At 43.0% G+C, this 19,513-nt stretch overlaps 1 protein-coding gene across 3 annotated transcripts in view; it reads right to left on the reverse strand.

Moving 5' to 3' along the window:
• The window catches only part of zmat2 (zinc finger, matrin-type 2), a 62,182-nt gene that overhangs the window by 37,154 nt on the left and 5,515 nt on the right, over nucleotides 1–19,513 (reverse strand). For 2 of the 3 annotated variants that reach the window (XM_063052617.1, XM_063052616.1), the window contains exons 2-3: nucleotides 7,815–7,908; nucleotides 2,139–2,262 (exon numbers count right to left, since the gene is read on the reverse strand). In XM_063052617.1, coding sequence (XP_062908687.1) covers nucleotides 2,139–2,262; nucleotides 7,815–7,908 — 218 coding nt within the window. Of the gene's footprint in view, nucleotides 1–2,138; nucleotides 2,263–7,814; nucleotides 7,909–9,636; nucleotides 9,658–19,513 lie in introns of those variants that run through there. The other variant, XM_063052618.1, reaches the window with a different exon arrangement.

Below are 19,513 nucleotides of genomic sequence, written 5' to 3' on the forward strand. Positions count from 1 at the left end.
TTCTCTGCTAGACTATGTATTGCATTGAACTGCTGCTAAGTTGACAAATTTCATGTCACATGCCCATGATAATAAACCCGATTCTGATTCTGACATTTCAGACACCCACCACTCTGTGTAAAAAAAACTTACCCCTCACATCTCCTTTGAACTTGCCCCCTCTCACCTTCAATGCATGCCCTCTGGTATTAGACATTTCAACCCTGGGAAAAATATATTGTCTACTCTGTCTATGCCTCTCATAATCCTATAAACTTCTCATCAGATCTTCCCTCAGCCTTCACTCTAGAGGAAACAACCCAAGTTTGTCTAATCTTTTATTACTGCACCTGCACTCTAATCCAGGCCGCACTGCATGATAAAAATGAACTCTTGATCTCCCTGCAACACACATAAAAGTTGCTGGTGAACGCAGCAGGCCAAGCAGCATCTCTAGGAAGAGGTGCAGTTGACGTTTCAGGCCGAGACTCTTCGTCAGGACTAACTGAAGGAAGAGTGAGTAAGAGTGACGAAGGGTCTTCCTAGAGACGCTGCCTGGCCTGCTGCGTTCACCAGCAACTTTTATGTGTGTTGCTTGAATTTCCAGCATCTGCAGAATTCTTGTTGTTTGCTCTTGATCTCCCTGCCTACCTCATTGCAGCCTTTGAATCTTATTTGTCTGCCTACACAATGCATTTTCTCTATAATAGTAACATTATTCTGTTATAACTTTAACGTTTGTACTACCTCGAAGTACTTGCGTTTTCCAATAATCTGTATGGATGACATGTAAAACAAAGATTTTGTCTGGATCTTGGTACATGTGACAACAATAAACCAATTACACCCCTACAACTTGTGTTCTCAATATTTATTGTTTATTTACTTAGTATTATTTTTCTCTTTGTATTTGTACAGCTTATTGTCTTTTGCACATTGATTGTTTGTCCACCTGTCATGGGCATTTTTTTCATTGATTCTATTGTGCTTCATTCTATTTACTATCAATGCCCACAAGAAAATAAATCTCAGGGTTGTATATGGTGACATCCACAATTGTAATTTGATAATAAATTTACTTTGGACTTTGAGCTACTGATTTGAACCAATTACTGATTTGAAAGTGTTGTCTATACAGTCAATAATTAACCTGAGCCAATGTGATAGCTTCCACTCTACAAGTTAGGATGGCACAATAGTGCAGAGGTTAGTATAATACTACTATAGCACCAGCAACCTGGGTTCAATTCCACCACTGTCTGAAAGGAGTTTGTACATTCCTCACGTGACCGCACGGGTTTCCTCAGGATGCTCCTGTTTCCTCCTACATTCCAAAGATGTACAGGTTGGTAAGAGTTAATAAGCTGTGGACATGGGTTGGCGCCAGAAGCGTGGAGGCGTTCATAGACTGCCACCATCACATTCTCGAACTGTGTTAATTGTTGATACAAACAACGCACTTCACTGCATGTTTTGATGTTTCAATGTACATATGTCATGCAAAACCATTCCAATCTTCGTCAATAAAACAACTACAACAGGATAAATGAGTCAATGTGACTACTACACTTACAAACCTGCAAATGTATCACAGCCACCCGCGATGAGTATCACGTCAAACTGGCAGCGTTATAGGACAGGTTGGCATGAGATAAACTAAAGGACACAGGAACAGAATTAGGCTGTTCAGCCTATCGAGTCTGTTCCGCCATTCCATCGTGGCTGATTTATTTTCCCTCTCAACCGCACTCTCTTGCCCTCTCCCCATAATCTTTGACACCCTGACAAATCTAGAACCCATCAACCTCTGTTTTAAATATACCCAATGACTTGGCCTCCACAGCCATCTGTGGCAAAGAATTCCACGGATTCACCACCGTCTGGCTGAAGATATTCTCCCACATTTCTGTTTAAAATGGATGTCCCTCTATTTTGAGGCTGTGCCTTCTGGTCCTAGACTCCCCTACTATAGAAAACATCTTCTCCACATCCACTCTATCGAGGCCTTTCAATATGATCCCCTCCCTCATTTCTTCTGAATTCCAGTGAGTGCAGGCCCAGAGCTATCAAACATCGAGTTGGCCAGTTATTCAGCTGGGTAGGGGAAACATGTCCGGGAGCAGCAAACGAAACTTGAAAGAGAGAAACACAACACTCACCCTCCCATTTCAGACTGGGGGGTTGTCTTCGTGATAACGATCGTTTTCCCCAACTTCGATTCCAAATCCACTTTATAGTCTCTGTGACGCAGGAGTTCCCGCTTGATCGGTACTGGTGGCTTCGCTGAAGAAAAACCATCAAGATGTAAATTAAGGGGTGAAGACAATTCGGACTACAATGAAACTGGTACAATGCAGATGGCTTTTTTTTAAATGGTAAAGGAAATATAAATCATGTTTTACCATTCAATACAAATGTCTTAACGTGAAATCGTTGGACTTAAAAAAATGCGCACAATATTCTTCAATGAAAATCACTCTTATAATAAACTCTGAATTTTATCCACTGCGCTGATGTAAGGGATTAGAACTTAACAATGACAATTAATTAATTTAATGACAATGGCATGAAAACTGACTTCATGAATTTCAGGTAAACTGCTCCCTCTCAGTCCCTTTTTTGAGGTGGAGAGGGCTGAGAGTCTTAAGTTCCTATTGGTCACGTGATTACTGGTTTATTTGATTCGGCAGAACATTGTGGGCCCAAGGGCCTGTTCCTGCTCTCTGTTCTGTGAGTGAACATCAAACCTTTTCTCATCCAACCACTTTGATGGTGTGACCAAGAAAGTTCACCAACGCCTCTACTTCCTCAGGAACCTGAAGAAATTTGGCACGACCCCATCAACCCAAAACAATTTTTATTGATGCACCACAGAAGGCTGCACGATAATGTAGTGGATAATGTATCACTGTATAGAGCCAGGGACCCAGTTTCAATTGCCAGCACTGTCTGTAAGGAGTTTGTACGTTCTCCCCATGACCATGTGGGATTCCTGCCTGTGATCCGGTTTCCTGCCACATTCACAAATCATACAGGTTGAAGTATGGCAGTTGTGGGCATGCAACGTTGGCACTGGAAGCAATGTGACACTTGCAGGCTGTCTCCAACACATCCTTGGACTGCACTGGTCGTAATCGATGCATTTCACTGTGCTTCGATTCTTTTATTTAGGTTCATGTGATAAATAAAGCTAATCTTTACATTTTTAACCTGAATCTTAAATTCTGGGATTCTCTGGAATTCTCCCCTCAATCACCGCCTCTCTCTGCTTTACTTTGAAACATCTAACATAGCTTTGATCAGCTGTTCTAATATCTTATTTAGTTCAATATCAGGTTTAGTTTGATTAGTCAAAGATGCTTTGCAAAATATCAAATATAATGGACCATAGCTTTAAGGTGAGAGGAGGAAGAGTTTAAGGGAGATGTTTGGGAAAAGTTTTGTTTTTACGTGCAGTGGTAGGTGCTTGGAACACACGGCCAGGGGTGATGGTAGAAGCAGACACAATAGTGATTTTAAGAGTCATTTGGACAGAATGCATATGAAGGGCTATGGATTATGTGCAGGCAGATGCAATTAATTTCATGGTTGGGATAGATAGTGTGGGTGAAGGGCCTGTGCTGTATTATATACACCAAGTTAAAGGCACTATTTAAAAGTGAGAGAGAGAATGGCATAGCTGGGAGGCATCATTAATGGAAGTACATGCAAACTGCAGTAATAAGACTGTTACAGCCTCATATTCCTGGCTATAAGTCACCACAACCCACAGGACTACGTGGATCCAAGATCTTTAATTGCCATGCTCCCCCCCTTCCACATGCTCTCCTACGGCAGCAAACTAGAAACAGGAGTGCTGAACCAACTTTCCTCTGCTGGGCAGTCAAAGGGTCATTGAAACAAAAAGCAGCAAATCCACTTACTGATGGCGTACCTGACCACACTGACTGTTATGGCCCATCAAGTCTGCTCTGTCGTTCCATCATGGCTAATTTATCCCTCTCAACCCAACTCTCCTACCTTCACCCCATAACCTTTGACACCCTGACTAATCAAGATCCTATTAACCTCCACTTTAAATATACCCAATGACTGGTCTTCACAGCCATCGGTGGCAATGAATTCCACAGATTCACCACCGTCTAGCTAAAGAAATTTCTGATGAAGGGTCTCAGCTCGAAACATCATCTGCCTGACCTGCTGAGTTCCTCCAGTATTCTGTGTGTGTTCCTCCTCCTCTCTGTTCTAAAGGGATATCCTTCCATTCTGAGGCTGTGCCCTCAGGTCCTAGAACACCCCACTTTTGGAAACATCCTCTCCACATTCGCTCTATCTAGGCCTATATATCTAGACCAAACCTCGAAAAATTGGACATATACCTGCTCCAAATTATTATCTCTGATAAGGTCTCCCAAGTATACTAGTTAGAAAATAATTACTTGAGAATAAATCCTAACCAGTGGTTTATTGGCTGAGTTTTAAATCTTGCTTTAACCATATATACTGTTGTATTCTTTTGCCGCAAGTTAACCCATCAACAGGTATACTGCCCCTGCATTGAGTAATGATCTTATTTTGAAATTCTGTCACTTTTCCCAATCTCTTCGGTTTTTTTTAACCATCAGCGCTCAGCAATCAATCATTAAAATGTAGTTTTGCCCACACAGTAAGCTTTCAGTTCCCATTCGATCACAGAGCAGCTTGCTTCAGGGAAGTCTGCAAAACACTGCCTCGACCACCTTGTCCACACCCGCTTCAACTCCACATTATCCCACACCCTGCAGTCATTCAAGTTCAAGTTCAATTGTCATTCAACCATACACAAGAATACCGCCAAACGAAATGGCATTCCTCTAGGGCCAAGATGTAAAACACAGTTCCAACAGTCACACAGCACATATAGCCAGAAAAACAGTCACACAAAAAAATAGTCCAAGTCCCTTAGTGTCATGGCCTATAGATTGATGGTGCATGGGATGTTGTCCTGGAGCCATGCTTCTGCAAGAACAACTCATTATCAGCTAACGAATGGTTCACTGCCTCTGAGGCCCATATTGTCCAAACATCCTAATGAAGGAACTGGGGAATATATTAAAAAAATTGGGACTTTGAAAACTTGAGAGAATAAACAGGAGAAAAACAATGTTCAAGATGTTGAAACGTCTAAAAAGTTTCATGGATCAACATGCCAAATGCTACTGCAATATGCTGCAAAGGCCATGTCTCCACAAAATCTACCCAGTCCATCCCAAGTTCAAGACAGGGTAAATGTGTGCAGGATTTTGTGAAGGTGGGTGTGACTAAAACTAGAGGTTATGGGTTAAGGCTGAATTTATTTTATAGACAATAGGTGCAGGAGTAGGCCATTCGGCCCTTCGAGCCAGCACCACCATTCACTGTGATCATGGCTGATCATCCACAATCAGTACCCCATTCCTGCCTTCTCCCCATATCCTTTGACTCCACTATCATTAAGAGCTCTATCTAACCCTTTCTTGAAAGCATCCAGAGAATTGGCCCCCACTGCCTTCTGAGGCAGAGCATTCCACAGATCCACAACTCTCTGGGTGAAAAAGATTTTCCTCAACTCCGTTCTAAATGGTCTACCCCTTATTCTCAAATTGTGGCCTCTGGTTCTGGACTCCCCCAACATCGGGAACATGTTTCCTGCCTCTAGCGTGTCCAATCCCTTAATAATCTTATATGTTTCAATCAGATCTCCTCTCATCCTTCTAAATTCCAGTGTTTACAACCCCAGTCACTCCAATCTTTCAACATATGACAGTCCCGCCATCCCGGGAATTTACCTCGTGAACCTACGCTGCACTCCCTCAATAGCAAGAATGTCCTTCCTCAAATTTGGAGACCAAAACTGTACACAATACTCCAGGTGTGGTCTCACCAGGACCCTGTACAACTGCAGAAGGACCTCTTTGCTCCTATACTCAATTCCCCTTGTTATGAAGGCCAACATGCCATTAGCTTTCTTCACTGCCTGCTGTACCTGCATGCTTACTTTCAGTGACTGATGAACAAGGACACCTAGAGCTCGTTATACTTCCCTTTTTCCTAATTTGACGCCATTCAGATAGTAATCTGCCTTCCTGTTCTTGCCACCAAAGTGGATAACCTCACATTTATCCACATTTAACTGCTTCTGCCATGCATCTGCCCACTCACCCAACCTGGCTAAGACATCCTGCATTATCTCAACATCCTCTGCACATTTCACACTGCCATCCAGCCTTGTGTCATCTGCAAATCTGCTAATGTCACTTTTAATCCTTTCATCTAAATCATTAATGTATATTGTAAATAGCTGCAGTCCCAGAACTGAGCCTTGCGGTACCACACTAGTCACCGCCTGCCATTCTGAAAGGGACCCGTTAATGCCCACTCTTTGTTTCCTGTCTGCCAACCAATTTTCTATCCATGTCAGTACCCTACCCCCAATACCATGTGCTGTAACTTTGCCCACTAATCTCCTATGCGGGACCTTATCAAAGGCTTTCTGAAAGTCCAGGTACACTACATCCACTGGCTTGAATTTAACTTGATTTAGAAACAGAGCATGGAACAGGCCGTTCCGACCCAAGGAGCCACAATGTCCAGCAATCCACCTACTTAACCTTAAACTAATCACAGGACAATTTACAATGACCAATTAACCAAATAACCAGTACGTCTTTGGACTGTGGGAGAAAACCAATGCATTCACGGAGAAGACATACAAACTCCTTGCAGGTGGAATTGAAATCACAACTCCAACAGCTGAAGCTGTAATAGCGTCATGCTAACCACTACACTACCATTAGACCCGTGAAAGGTGAAATATTTAAAGGAAACCTGAAGGGAACTTCTTCACTCAGTTGGTGGTGAGAAGTGTGGAATGAGCTGCCAATGGAAGTGGTAGATGAGGATTCAATTGCAACATTTAAGATAATGTCTTATGAAGTGTCAGAATTGCATCTACATGACTTTGAGGGATGGAGCAAAGTGCTGATGGCGGTAAACGGCATCTCCTTTGCTTGCATCTTCGGAAACAGCTCTACTTCCATATTTAATATCTCTATTTTCCCCTTTCAAGGTTCTTTTGAAGACCCTGACGTGGAGCTACACGCTGACTTTGGTTCTTTGCAAGAATGGGACCTGCTCTCAGGGTTTCACAACTGCCTGTTGTTCCGTATGCCAAGGGTTCAGCTTAAGCGTTTGGCTCGCCTTTGGAGGCCTAGGATCTCGGGGCTCTGGAGACGGGCGGATCAAAGGTCAGTGTCCCGGACCTGCGTGTTGTGGGAGCTGGAACATCTTTGCCGAGAGACCGGAAATCTTTGGGTACAAAGCTTGAAAAAAGCGGCGCAACAGATTTTTAACATCATAAACCAGTAAGCTGTTTGTTATACCTCCCCTCTTGCTGTGAAATGGAGACACCTCTTTCTCCCTTATTAGGGGGAGAGAGAGCCTGTGGTATGTCAAATGCCGGGTGAAAAATGTAGTCTTTGGAGTACTGCAAGTCTGTGTCTTTGCTGTTGTCTTGCTCACGCTTGAGTGCTTGGTGGCGGGTGCCGATGCTTTTTTTTGCTGGTGGGGGAGGGAGTGATTGTTCCTTGCTGCCGCTTACACGCAGGAGGGAGGGGAGCTGGGGGGGACTTTGGGGTTCTAACATTTAACTGCCGTTCATTCTTTGGGGCACTCCTCTGTTTTTATCGATGGTTGCAAAGAAAAAGCATTTCAGGATGTATATTGTATACATTCCTGACATTAAATGTACCCTTGAAACTCTTAAAACCTTTGATTTTAAAGGAAGAGAAATTCTCTATTCAATGACATCCACTCACCATCTCGTTTCTCCCTTTCTTCCTGTAACCGTTTCTGTGCCAATTTTTCGTACTCATCCTTGTCCCACTTCTTGCGGAAGTCCATACTTTTCATCTGCAGGATGAACAGAATCTGAATTAAAAGGAGAAACTGGAACACCTGTTGCCCACAGATATATCTGTGTCTCCACAAGGTTATGTCCAAGTGAATGTACAAGAGGGAGCTCAATCTTCAACCTTAGGTGGCACCAAAGTTCTTCAACTTCAGTTAAATTCCATTATGAATGCAGAGCTTACTGTGATATGGAAATATGGAAACCAGCCTGCACACATAAATGGCAATGGCACAACCACTACCTGCCAGCTTCCAGTAATTTCTCCCCAGTAATTACTTCTTTTTCCATTCCCCATTCAGGTTCTCTTTGCCCCCTTCTCTGCTCCTCACTTGCCCAACTCCTCCCTCTGGTTCCCCTCCTCCTTGCCTTTCTCCACTCTTGCTATTCTACTTCATCCCTTTACCACAAGACATAGGAGCAGAATTTGGCCATTTGGCCCATTGAGTCTGCTCCACCATTCAATCATGGCTGATCCTTGCTTTCCCTCCTCAGCCCTACTCACCAGCCTTCTCCCCGTAACCTTTGATGTCATGTCCAATTAAGAACCAATCAAGCTCTGCCTAAAATACACCCAATGACCTGGCCTCCACAGCTGCCTGTGGGAGTAAATACCACAAATTCACCACCCTTTGGCTAAAGAAATTTCTCCACATCTCTGTTTTAAATGGACGTCCTCAATCCTGAGGTTGTGCCCTCTTGTCTGAGAGTCCGTCACCATGGGAAACATACTTTTCACACAACACACATCAAAGTTGCTGGTAAACGCAGCAAGCCAGGCAGCATCTATTGGAAGAGGTACAGTCGATGTTTCAGGCAGAGACCCTTCGTCAGGACTAACTGAAGAAAGAGTTAGTAAGAGATTTGAAAGTGAGAGGGGGAGGGGGAGATCCAAAATGATAGGAGAAGACAGGAGGGGGAGGGATGGAGCCAAGAGTTGAACAGGTGATTGGCAAAGGGGATATGACAGGATCATGGGACAGGAGATCCGGGGAGAAAGACCGGCGGGGGGGGGGGGGGAACAGAGGATAGGCAAGGGGCGCTGCTTCCTGCACACATGCTGAGCTCGTTGACTTTATTAACTTTGCCTCCAACTTTCACCCTGCCCTCAAGTTTACCTGGTCCATTTCCGACACCTCCCTCCCCTTTCTAGATCTTTGTCTCTGTCTCTGGAGACAGCTTATCCACTGATGTCTACTATAAGCCTACTGACTCTCACAGCTATCTGGACTATTCCTCTTCTCACCCTGTTTCTTGCAAAAATGCCATCCCCTTCTCGCAATTCCTCCGTCTCCGCCGCATCTGCTCTCAGGATGAGGCTTTTCATTCCAGGACGAGGGAGATGTCCTCCTTTTATAAAGAAAGGGGCTTCCCTTCCTCCACTATCAACTCTGCTCTCAAACGCATCTCCCCCATTTCACGCACATCTGCTCTCACTCCATCCTCCCGCCGCCCCACTAACAATAGGGTTCCCCTGGTCCTCACCTACCACCCCACCAGCCTCCGGGTCCAACATATTATTCTCCACAACTTCCGCCACCTCCAACGGGATCCCACCACTAAGCACATCTTTCCCTCCCGCCCTCTCTCTGCATTCCGCAGGGATCGCTCCCTACGCGACTCCCTTGTCCATTCGTCCCCCCCCCATCCCTCCCCACTGATCTCCCTCCTGGCACTTATCCGTGTAAGCGGAACAAGTGCTACACATGCCCCTACACTTCCTCCCTTACCACCATTCAGGGCTCCAGACAGTCCTTCCAGGTGAGGCGACACTTCACCTGTGAGTCGGCTGGGGTGATATACTGTGTCCGGTGCTCCCGATGTGGCCTTCTATATATTGGCGAGACCCGACGCAGACTGGGAGACCGCTTTGCTGAACACCTACGCTCTGTCCACCAGAGGAAGCAGGATCTCCCAGTGGCCACACATTTCAATTCCACGTCCCATTCCCATTCTGACATGTCCATCCATGACCTCCTCTACTGTAAAGATGAAGCCACACTCAGGTTGGAGGAACAACATCTTATATTCCGTCTTGGTAGCCTCCAACCTGATGGCATGAATATCGACTTCTCTAACTTTCGCTACTGCCTCACCTCCCCCTAGTACCCCAGCCGTTATTTATTTTTATACACACATTCTTTCTCTCACTCTCCTTTTCCTCCCTCTGTCCCTCTGACTATACCCCTTGCCCATCCTCTGTTTCCCCCCCCCCCGTCTTTCTCCCCGGATCTCCTGTCCCATGATCCTCTCATATCCCCTTTGCCAATCACCTGTCCAACTCTTGGCTCCATCCCTCCCCCTCCTGTCTTCTCCTATCATTTTAGATCTCCCCCTCCTCCTCCCACTTTCAAATCTCTTACTAACTCTTCCTTCAGTTAGTCCTGACGAAGGGTCTCGGCCTGAAACGTCGACTGTACCTCTTCCTATAGATGCTGCTTGCCTGCTGCGTTCACCAGCAACTTCGATGTGTGTTGCTTGAATTTCCAGCATCTGCAGAATTCCTGTTGTTATACTTTTCACATCTACTCTACCTTGGCCTTTCAACATTCGGAAGGTCTCAATGAGATCTCCCCCATCCTTCTGAATTCCAGCGAATACAGACCCAGAGCCATGTCCCTCAAACGATAACCCTTTCATTCCTGGAATCTTCCTCTGAACCCTCTCTAATGCCACCATAACCTTTCTTAGATGAGAATCCCAAAACTGTTCACAACACTCAAGGTGAGGCCTCACCAGTGCCTTATAAAGCCAGAGCATCAAATCCCTGCTCTTGTATTCTAGACCTCTTGAAATGAATGTTAACAGTACATTTGCCTTCCTCACCACCGACTTTACCTGCAAGTAAACTTTAGGGTGTTCTACACAAGGACTCCCAAGTCCCTTTGCAATCTCAGATTTTTGGATTTTCTCCCCGTTTAGAAAATAGACCGCACATTTATTTCTTCTAACAAAGTGCATGACCATGCATTATACAACATTATATTTCATTTGCCACTGTCTTGCCCAGTCTTCTAATCTGTCCTTCTGCAGCCTACTTTTTGCACCCATCAAGTCCCAGCTTCTCACCTCATTGCCCCCCCCCCATCCACCTTCCCTCTCACCTGGTCACACATATCGCTTTCTAGCTTGTACTCCTCCCCTCCTCCCACGTGCTCATTCTGGCTTCTGCCCCCCTCTTTTCCAGTCCTGATAAAGGCTCTCAGCCTGAGACATCAATTGTTTCCTGAAATGCTGAGTTCCTACAGCACTTTTTGTGTGTTTCTAGTCTCTACTTGCCTGTACTTCTTAAAAATGGCACCACGGCATCATACACCAGACCCCCAATGACCCTGTGATTTCAGTGTCTGAGACAAACGTTGAAAACATCTTCAGGAAGGTGAACCCATGGAAAGCATTCAGCCCAGATGGGGTACCTGGCTGAGTACTAAAGACCTGTGCTGATTAACTGGCTGGAATCACTATGATATCTTTAACCTACTGCCTCAGCGGTCTGAGGTACCCACTTGTTTCAAGCAGGCTTCAATTGTACTGGTGACTGAGAAGAACATGGCAACCTACCTCAATGACTATCATCCAGTAGCACCTATATCCACTGAACGAAGTGCTTAGAGAGCTCGGTAATGAAACATACTGGCTCCTGTCTGAGAAGCAACTTGGATCCGCTCCAGTTTGCTGATTGTTACAACAGGTCAACAGCAGAAGCCAATTCTTTACTCAACACTGGAACACTTGAATAGTGAAGATGCACACAACAGGATACTCTTCACTGAGTACAGATCAGCATTCAATAATATCATCCCCTCAAAATAATTAATAAGCTCCAAGTCCTAGGCCTCAACACCTTTTAACTGTTTATTACAGTTGAAATATTTGTAAATATACTTCCACTTTAAGTTTATGCCGGTGTAAGTTCCATTATTTCCTGGCAAAGGATAACTTTTGCATGGGACAGTATTTAAACAGCATTCACCATAATATTCGTTCCCTTAATGGAACATTCCAACTTTCCCCATTTGTGTTGAACCCGAATCATACCAACCCTAGACGTATTGTTTATTGGAAATGGCTGTTTCACCATTACTCAAGCATTGCTGAGTCGCACGGCTGTTAGTCAGAGCCTAATTTGTTAAGAACCATGGTGACAGAGTTACACATCTTCTATATCCAAGGCTCTGTGTGAGACAACCAGTTTGTACGTGCCATCACAAAAAAATTTGAGTAGATCTGCCAAGTCACCAAAAACTTTGACAAACTTCTATAGATGCACAGTGGAGTGTATCTTAACTGGTTGCATCACAGCCTAGCATAGAAACATCAATGTGCAAGAATAGAAAAGCCTACAAAAAGTGATGAAAATGATCCAGCCCATCACAGGAAAAGTCCTCCCCCACCAGTGAGCACATTTAAATGGTGCGCTGCCACAGGAAAGCAGCATCCATCACACTGACCTGAGGAGCATTGCTTTGTTTAGATGTATACGTGTACAGTTGAATGACAACAAACTTGAACTAAGCAATGCACTCTTCTCCCTGAGGTTGAGTGGGACTACAACTAGAGGTCATGGGTTAAGGGTAAAAGGTGAAGAGTTTAAAGGGAACATGAGGAGAAACAGTTTCAGTCAGAGTTCATGAGCATGTGGAATGAGTTGGCAGTGCAAGCGGCACATGCGAGCTCGAATTCAATGTTTAAGAGAAGTTTGGATAGGTACATAGATAGTAGGGATATGGAGGGCTATGGTTCCAGTACAGGTCGATAGGAGTGGGCAGTTTAAAAGGTTTTGGCATGAACTAGATGGGCCAAAGGGCCTGTTTCTGTCCTGTACTTCTCTCTGACCCTATGACAACTGCAAGACGACGCCAGCAATTAATAGCGACATCCTACAGATGGCTCACAGAACTATTTCTTCTTTCAAATATAATTCTACTACAAATCTGGATCCAATTGGAGCCCGTAAATTACATTTTGATAATGTGGTTTTGAACCTACTGAGTGATCTGGCGCCTTTGCTGTCTCCAAGGAACAGCAAATGCAACTGCCTACGAGAGGACGAACTCATGGTTGTATAAGATATAGGTGCATAATTAGGCCATTTGGCCCATCAGGTATGCTCCACCATTTCATCATGGCTGATCATTTCCGTCTTAGCCCCAATCTCCTGCTTATTCTTTACTGTAATTTATAGTATTTTTATCTATTACACCGTATTGCTGCACAAAACAAGACAATTCTCAACATACACTCAGTGATAATAAACCTGATTGAGATTCTGAACATTTGAGGCTGATGGTCATTCTGATAAAGGATTATTAATCTGGAATATTGATCATTTCTCTCTCCACAGATAATGACTTAACTGCTCAGTATTTTCAACACATTGTTTTTATTTCAGAGTTATCCCACTTCAAGCCCAAAAATAATTTTATAAATCCTATTTATCTACGCGCTCAGTCTCCCTGTTCCAATGAGACCAACTCTAGCATACTCAACTTTTCTGTACTACCGACATACATTACAATGCAGTACAACCGACATACAACACAGTACTACCAACATACATTACAACGCAGTACAACCGACACACATTACAATGCAGTACAACCGACATACAACACAGTACTACCAACATACATTACAACGCAGTACAACCGACACACATTACTATGCAGTACAACCGACATACAACACAGTACTACCAACATACATTACAATGCAGTACAACCGACATACAACACAGTACAACCGACATACATTACAATGCAGTACAACCGACATACAACACAGTACAACCGACATACATTACAATGCAGTACAACCGACATACATTACAATGCAGTACAACCGACATACAACGCAGTACAAGACCTTCGGCCCACGTTCTGCCCACCTTTAAACCTACCCAAAGATCAATCTAAAGCTTCCCTTCTGCATAGCCGTCCATATTCCTTTCAGTCTGAGGCTCCTGTACCTTCTTCTATTAGAAGCATTAACAATCAGAGATAAAGATAAAAGATTAGCTTTATTTGTCACATGTACAGCATCAGTCATTAGTGGCCCCACCACCGAGGACATGTTCTTTTCTTGCTACTGCCATCAGGAAGAAGGACTCACACCACCAGGTTCAGGAACAATTATTAACCCTCAACTCTTGGCTCTTGAACCAACAAGGATAACTTTGCTCAACTTCACTTGCTCCAACATTGAACTGTTCACACAAACTATGGACTCTGTATCTCATGTTCTATATACTTGTTGTTTACTTGTTCTCAATATTTATAGCTTAACTTATATTATTTATTTATTTTTGTACTTGCAATGTTGTTGGCTTTGAATGCCCGAGCTGGTGCAGATTTTGAATGATTCTGTTATGATTACTATTCTACGGATATATAGAGTATGCCTGCAAGACCATGAATCTCAGGGCTGTATATGGTGACAAAGGCTCCCCAATCTGAAATTTTATTTATTTTTAAAATTTTTATATAGCAATACAGCATGAAACAAAACAAGACTGCTCAGCAATCCACCTACTTAACACCAGCGATAATCACAGGACAACTTACAATGACCAGTTAACCTACTAACCGGTACATCTTTGGACTGTGGGGAAAAAACTGGAGCACCCAGAAGAAACCCATGCACTCACAAGGAGAAACGTACAAACTCCTTAAAGACAGTGCTGGAATTGAACTCTGAAATGCCCCGAACTTTAACAGCATCACTCTAACTGCTATACTATCGTGGCACATGATAATATTAATCTTTTCTCATTCTATAGATGCAAATAGAGGCAGATTAGTATACCACCCTCTCTCTTATAGTCTATGCTCTGGTAAATAAAAAGCATCCTCAACCACTTCATAGAGTCATAGAAAAGTACAGCACAGAAACAGGCCCTTTGACCCATCTTGTTCATACTGAATTGTTTAAAATGACTACTCCCATCGACCGGCAGCGGGTCCATATCCCTCCAAAGCCCATACATGTATCTATCCAATATTGATGTGCCCCACTCCCTTTAAGGATCAGGGAACATACACAAGGTACCTGTTCCTTCACTGCATCCTGCTGTTTACCATATATTCCTCACTCTTTATTTTACCTCTCTAAATAAAACACCTCATTTCTCTGGATTAAATTCCAATGCTACGTCCCTGCACAAACAACAAGACCTGCAGTCTTCACCAATCCTGTGGCCTGTCAAATTTAATTTCATCTACAGACATCTTCAAATATAGGTGGGAAAAAAAATCGTTAATATATTTTACAAAATGCAAGCCGGCAGGCCTTGTGAAACATCCTTCCAGTCACAATATCACCTGCCAATCTTGGCACCATTCTTCCTCGCAGTTAACTTTGGAGCCAGCTTGTCATTTTTGCCAGCATCTTTACATATTTTACCAGCCTGTCAAGCGGAATCTCATTAAAGCAACCTTAAGGATGTCAGAGGCAGGTTTAACAGAGAATGGTGGATGTGTGGAAAGCACTGCCAGGGGCGTTGGTGAAGGCAGCATTGCATTAGAATGCAGAATCGGTTTTTTTTCTTACATTTACCTTGTAGTTTATTTATTTAGAGATACCGCTCGGATAGCCCTTTCTACCCTTCAAACTACATCGCCCGTTACCCCCAACAACACTGATTTAACCCTAACCTAATCATGGGACAATTTAAAATTTAACCTACCTGGTACGTCTTTGGATTGTGGGAGAAAACTAGAGCACCGTGAGAAAACCCACACATTCTATCAGGAGGATTCCTTCAACACCTCGAACTGTAATAGTGTTATGCTAACTGCAACGCTACCGTGGCCTAAAGTTTAAATTCACTATGCTGGCTTGTACAGTGGATTCCAGTTAATTAAGACACATCAGGGCCAGTACATTTTGGCCCAACTAAGCAGCTGCCCCAGTTCTGAAGTTTCATGAAAATAGTTGAAAAGGTGTTAAAAAAATATAAATTACTGTTTAACTGAGTAACAAATCATGTATTTAAATGAAATACAGAACAAATTAGAACACCAATACTACTACAGTACTATAAAACTGTGTATTAGTTCCTAATAGTAATCAAAGGAATTCATCCAGTGTACACTGACGTGTTTTTGTTTGTAAATGAACAAAATCAATTTCAATGTTAGCATACTCCAAATCTTCATTTTCATTGTAACATGCAAGATGATTGTCAATACCTTCAAATTATTCGTAGTTCCTAACATGCTTAAGTAGTGAAATTGCTTCATTTTTACTCCCAGCCATTTCTGGCATCTCCAAGCCCGAATGCTTGAAATTGCAAAGAGCAAAACAGTTCTGAACTGTCTCATTTCTCATTTCCCACCAACCATCAGTGACAAAAATCGCTGCTTTTTGAGCACAAACGTACACAACTGACACAATTTGAAAACTGTTGTTTAAATAAATAAGCATGGTGTAGTGTCTAATAAAAGCAAAATGATGTACACACGACTGAGACTAGTAAGAAACTGTTCAGCAACCATATCACGTCCCAATTAAAGGCATAACGTCCCAAATTAATGAACGGAATCCCAGCTATATTCTCAATTAGTTTTTGTTATTTTTTAAGAGTTGTCCTAAATAAGTGGCTGCCCCAATTGAACCAATGGCCCAAATAACTAACATCCACTGTATTTTTATATAATCATCTATACACATGTAATTGTTCAGGGAAGTAATTACAATACAACTGTTTCTGTAATTTTCTAGAAACTTCTAAGCTTTCAGAAGCAGGTGTCACACCACTTGAATCTGGCTATTTTATAGATTAATTGTTATCACTGGAATTTTGTTATCTCCTGTCTCTCATCTTGTTGTTCATTCTTGCAACGCTTAATAAAATAGCTGAACAATAAGTTTTATGGTTCATTCTTGACTTCCAAAGAACTTTTGGATCACCAAAGTGTCAGGATCAGCAGATAAGAGACTTCGATAGGCACAGTGGTGAAAGAAAAATGGAGTGCTATGTGGGAGGGGAGGGTTAGATTGATCTTTGAACTTTGAAAGTTCAAAGCAAACTTATTATCAAAGTATACAGGCGTCACCATAATGCAACCCTGAGATTCATTTTCTTGCAGGCATTCACAGTAGAACAAAGAAATACAACTCAGATCCTCAAGTCCTTATAAATTTTCTCTGTGCTCTTTCAATCTATTTACATCTTTTCCCCAGATAGGTGACAAAAACTGCACACAATACTCCAAATAAGGCGTCACCAATGTCTTATATAATTTCAGCATAACATCCCAATCCCTGTACTCAATACATTGATTTATGAAGGCCAGTGAGCCAAAAGCTTTCTTTATGATTCTATCTAACTGTGATACACTTTTAAGGAATTAAGGATCTGTATTCCCTGATCCCTCTCTTCCACCACACTCCTCAGTGCCTGACCATTCACGGTGCAAGTCCTATCCTGGTTTGCCCTCCCGAAGTGCAACACCTCACAGTTGTCTGCATTAAATTCCATCTGCCATTTCTCAGCCCATTTTTCCAACTGGTCCAGATCCCACTGCAAACTTTAATAATCTACCTCACTGTCCACTACACCGGCAAACGGTTGTCATCTGCAAACTTTTTGGTCACCTACAGGAAAAATGTAAATAAGGTTGAAAGAGTACAGAGAAAATCTGCAAGGATATTGCCGGGTCTGAAAGACACTAGTTATAAGTAAAGTTTGAATAGGTTAGGACTTTATTCCTCGGAACGTAGAAGATTGCAAGGAGATTTGACTATATTCTAAATGGAGGACAAATACAAAAGATTGAGGATTTGGAAGACCTTGTGCAGGATTCCCTGTAGGTTAATTTGCAGGTTGAGTCTGTGGTGAGGAAGGCAAATGCAATGTTAGCATACATTTCAAAAGGACTAGAATATAAAAGCAAGGATGTAATGTTGAAGCTTTATAAAGCACTGGTGAAACCTTACTTGCAGTATTCTGAACAGGTCTGGGCCCCATATCTTGGAAAGGATGTGCTGAAACTGGATAGGATTCAAAGGAGGTTCATGAAAATGATTCCAGAATTGAATGGCTTGTCATATGAAGAACACATGATGGCTCTAGCCCTGTATTACCCAGAATTCAGAAGAATGAGGGGTGACCTCATTGAAATCTATCGAAAGGTGAAAGGCCATGATTTGGAGAGGATGTTTCCTATGGTGGGAGCGTCTAAGACAAGAGGACACAGCCTCAGAATAAAGAGGTGTCCTTTTAGGAGAGAGATGAGGAAGAATTTCTTAAGCTAGAGGGTGATGAATCTGTGGAACTCTTTGCCACAGGCACTTGCGGAGGCCAAGCCTTTATAGTCATAGTCATACTTTATTGATCCCAGGGGAAACTGGTTTTCGCTACAGTTGCACCATAAATAATTAAAATAGTAATATGTAAATTATGCCAGGAAATAAGTCCAGGACCAGCCTATTGGCTCAGGGTGTCTGACCCTCCAAGGCAGGAGTTGTAAAGTTTGATAGCCACAGGCAGGAATGACTTCCTATGACGCTCAGTGTTGCATCTCAGTGGAATGAGTCTCTGGCTGAATGTACTCCTGTGCCCACCCAGTACATTATGTAGTGGATGTATATTATGTACATTTAAGGTAGAGATTGATAGATTCTTGACTGGTCAAGGTATGAAGGGATATGGGGAGAAGGCAGAAGAATGGGGCTGAGATGAAAATTGGATCTGCCATGATGAAATGGCAGAGCAAGTTCAAGAGGCCAAATAGCCTAATTCTGCTCCTATATCTTATGGTCCTATGGATATTTGATAGATGTATACAAAATTATAAGGGGTATAGATAGGGTAAGTGCAAGCAGGTTTCTTCCACTGAGGTCGGGTGGGACTACCACTAGAGGTCATGGGTTAAGGGTGAAAGCTGAAAAGTTTAGGGGGAACACGAACGGAAACTTCTTTAATCAGAGGGTCCTGAGAGTGTAGAACAAGCTGCAGCACAAGTGGCACATGCAAGCTCGATTTCAATATTTAAACAGAAGTGTGGATAGGCACATGGATGGTGGGGCAACGGAGGGTTATGGTCCCAGTGCAGGTCAATAAGAGTTGGCCGCTTGAATGGTTCAGCATGGAGCAGATGGGCTGAATGACCTGTTTCTGTGCTGTACTTTTCTATGACTTTATAACTCTCTGCTTCTAATTTGCTGATCTAGTTTAACACATTATGCTCCAGATCATTGATATAGGTGACGAACAAAAACGGACCCAGCACTGATCCCCGCAACCCACTAGTCACAGAGGCAACCATCTACTACCATTCTCCGGCTTCAATGTCTAATTCAATTTACTACCTTATCTTGAACGCCAAGCAAATGAACCATCTTGACCAGCCTTCCATGCAGGACCTTGTCAAAGGCTTTGCTAAAGTCCATGGCAACAACATCCACTGCCTTACCTTTCCTGGTAAATTGCTCAAGAATCTCTGCAAGATTGGTTAGACATGGCCTACCACAAGCAAAGACACGTTGACTATCCCTAATCAGTACTTGAATATCCAAATACTTATAAATCCAGTCCCTTAGAATTCCTTCGAATAACCTTCCAACTGCTGATGTCAGGTTCAACGGCCTATAACTTGCTGGGTT

Source organism: Mobula hypostoma, chromosome 7 (assembly GCF_963921235.1).
Source record: "Mobula hypostoma chromosome 7, sMobHyp1.1, whole genome shotgun sequence".
Classification (NCBI taxonomy): Eukaryota; Metazoa; Chordata; class Chondrichthyes; order Myliobatiformes; family Myliobatidae; genus Mobula; species Mobula hypostoma.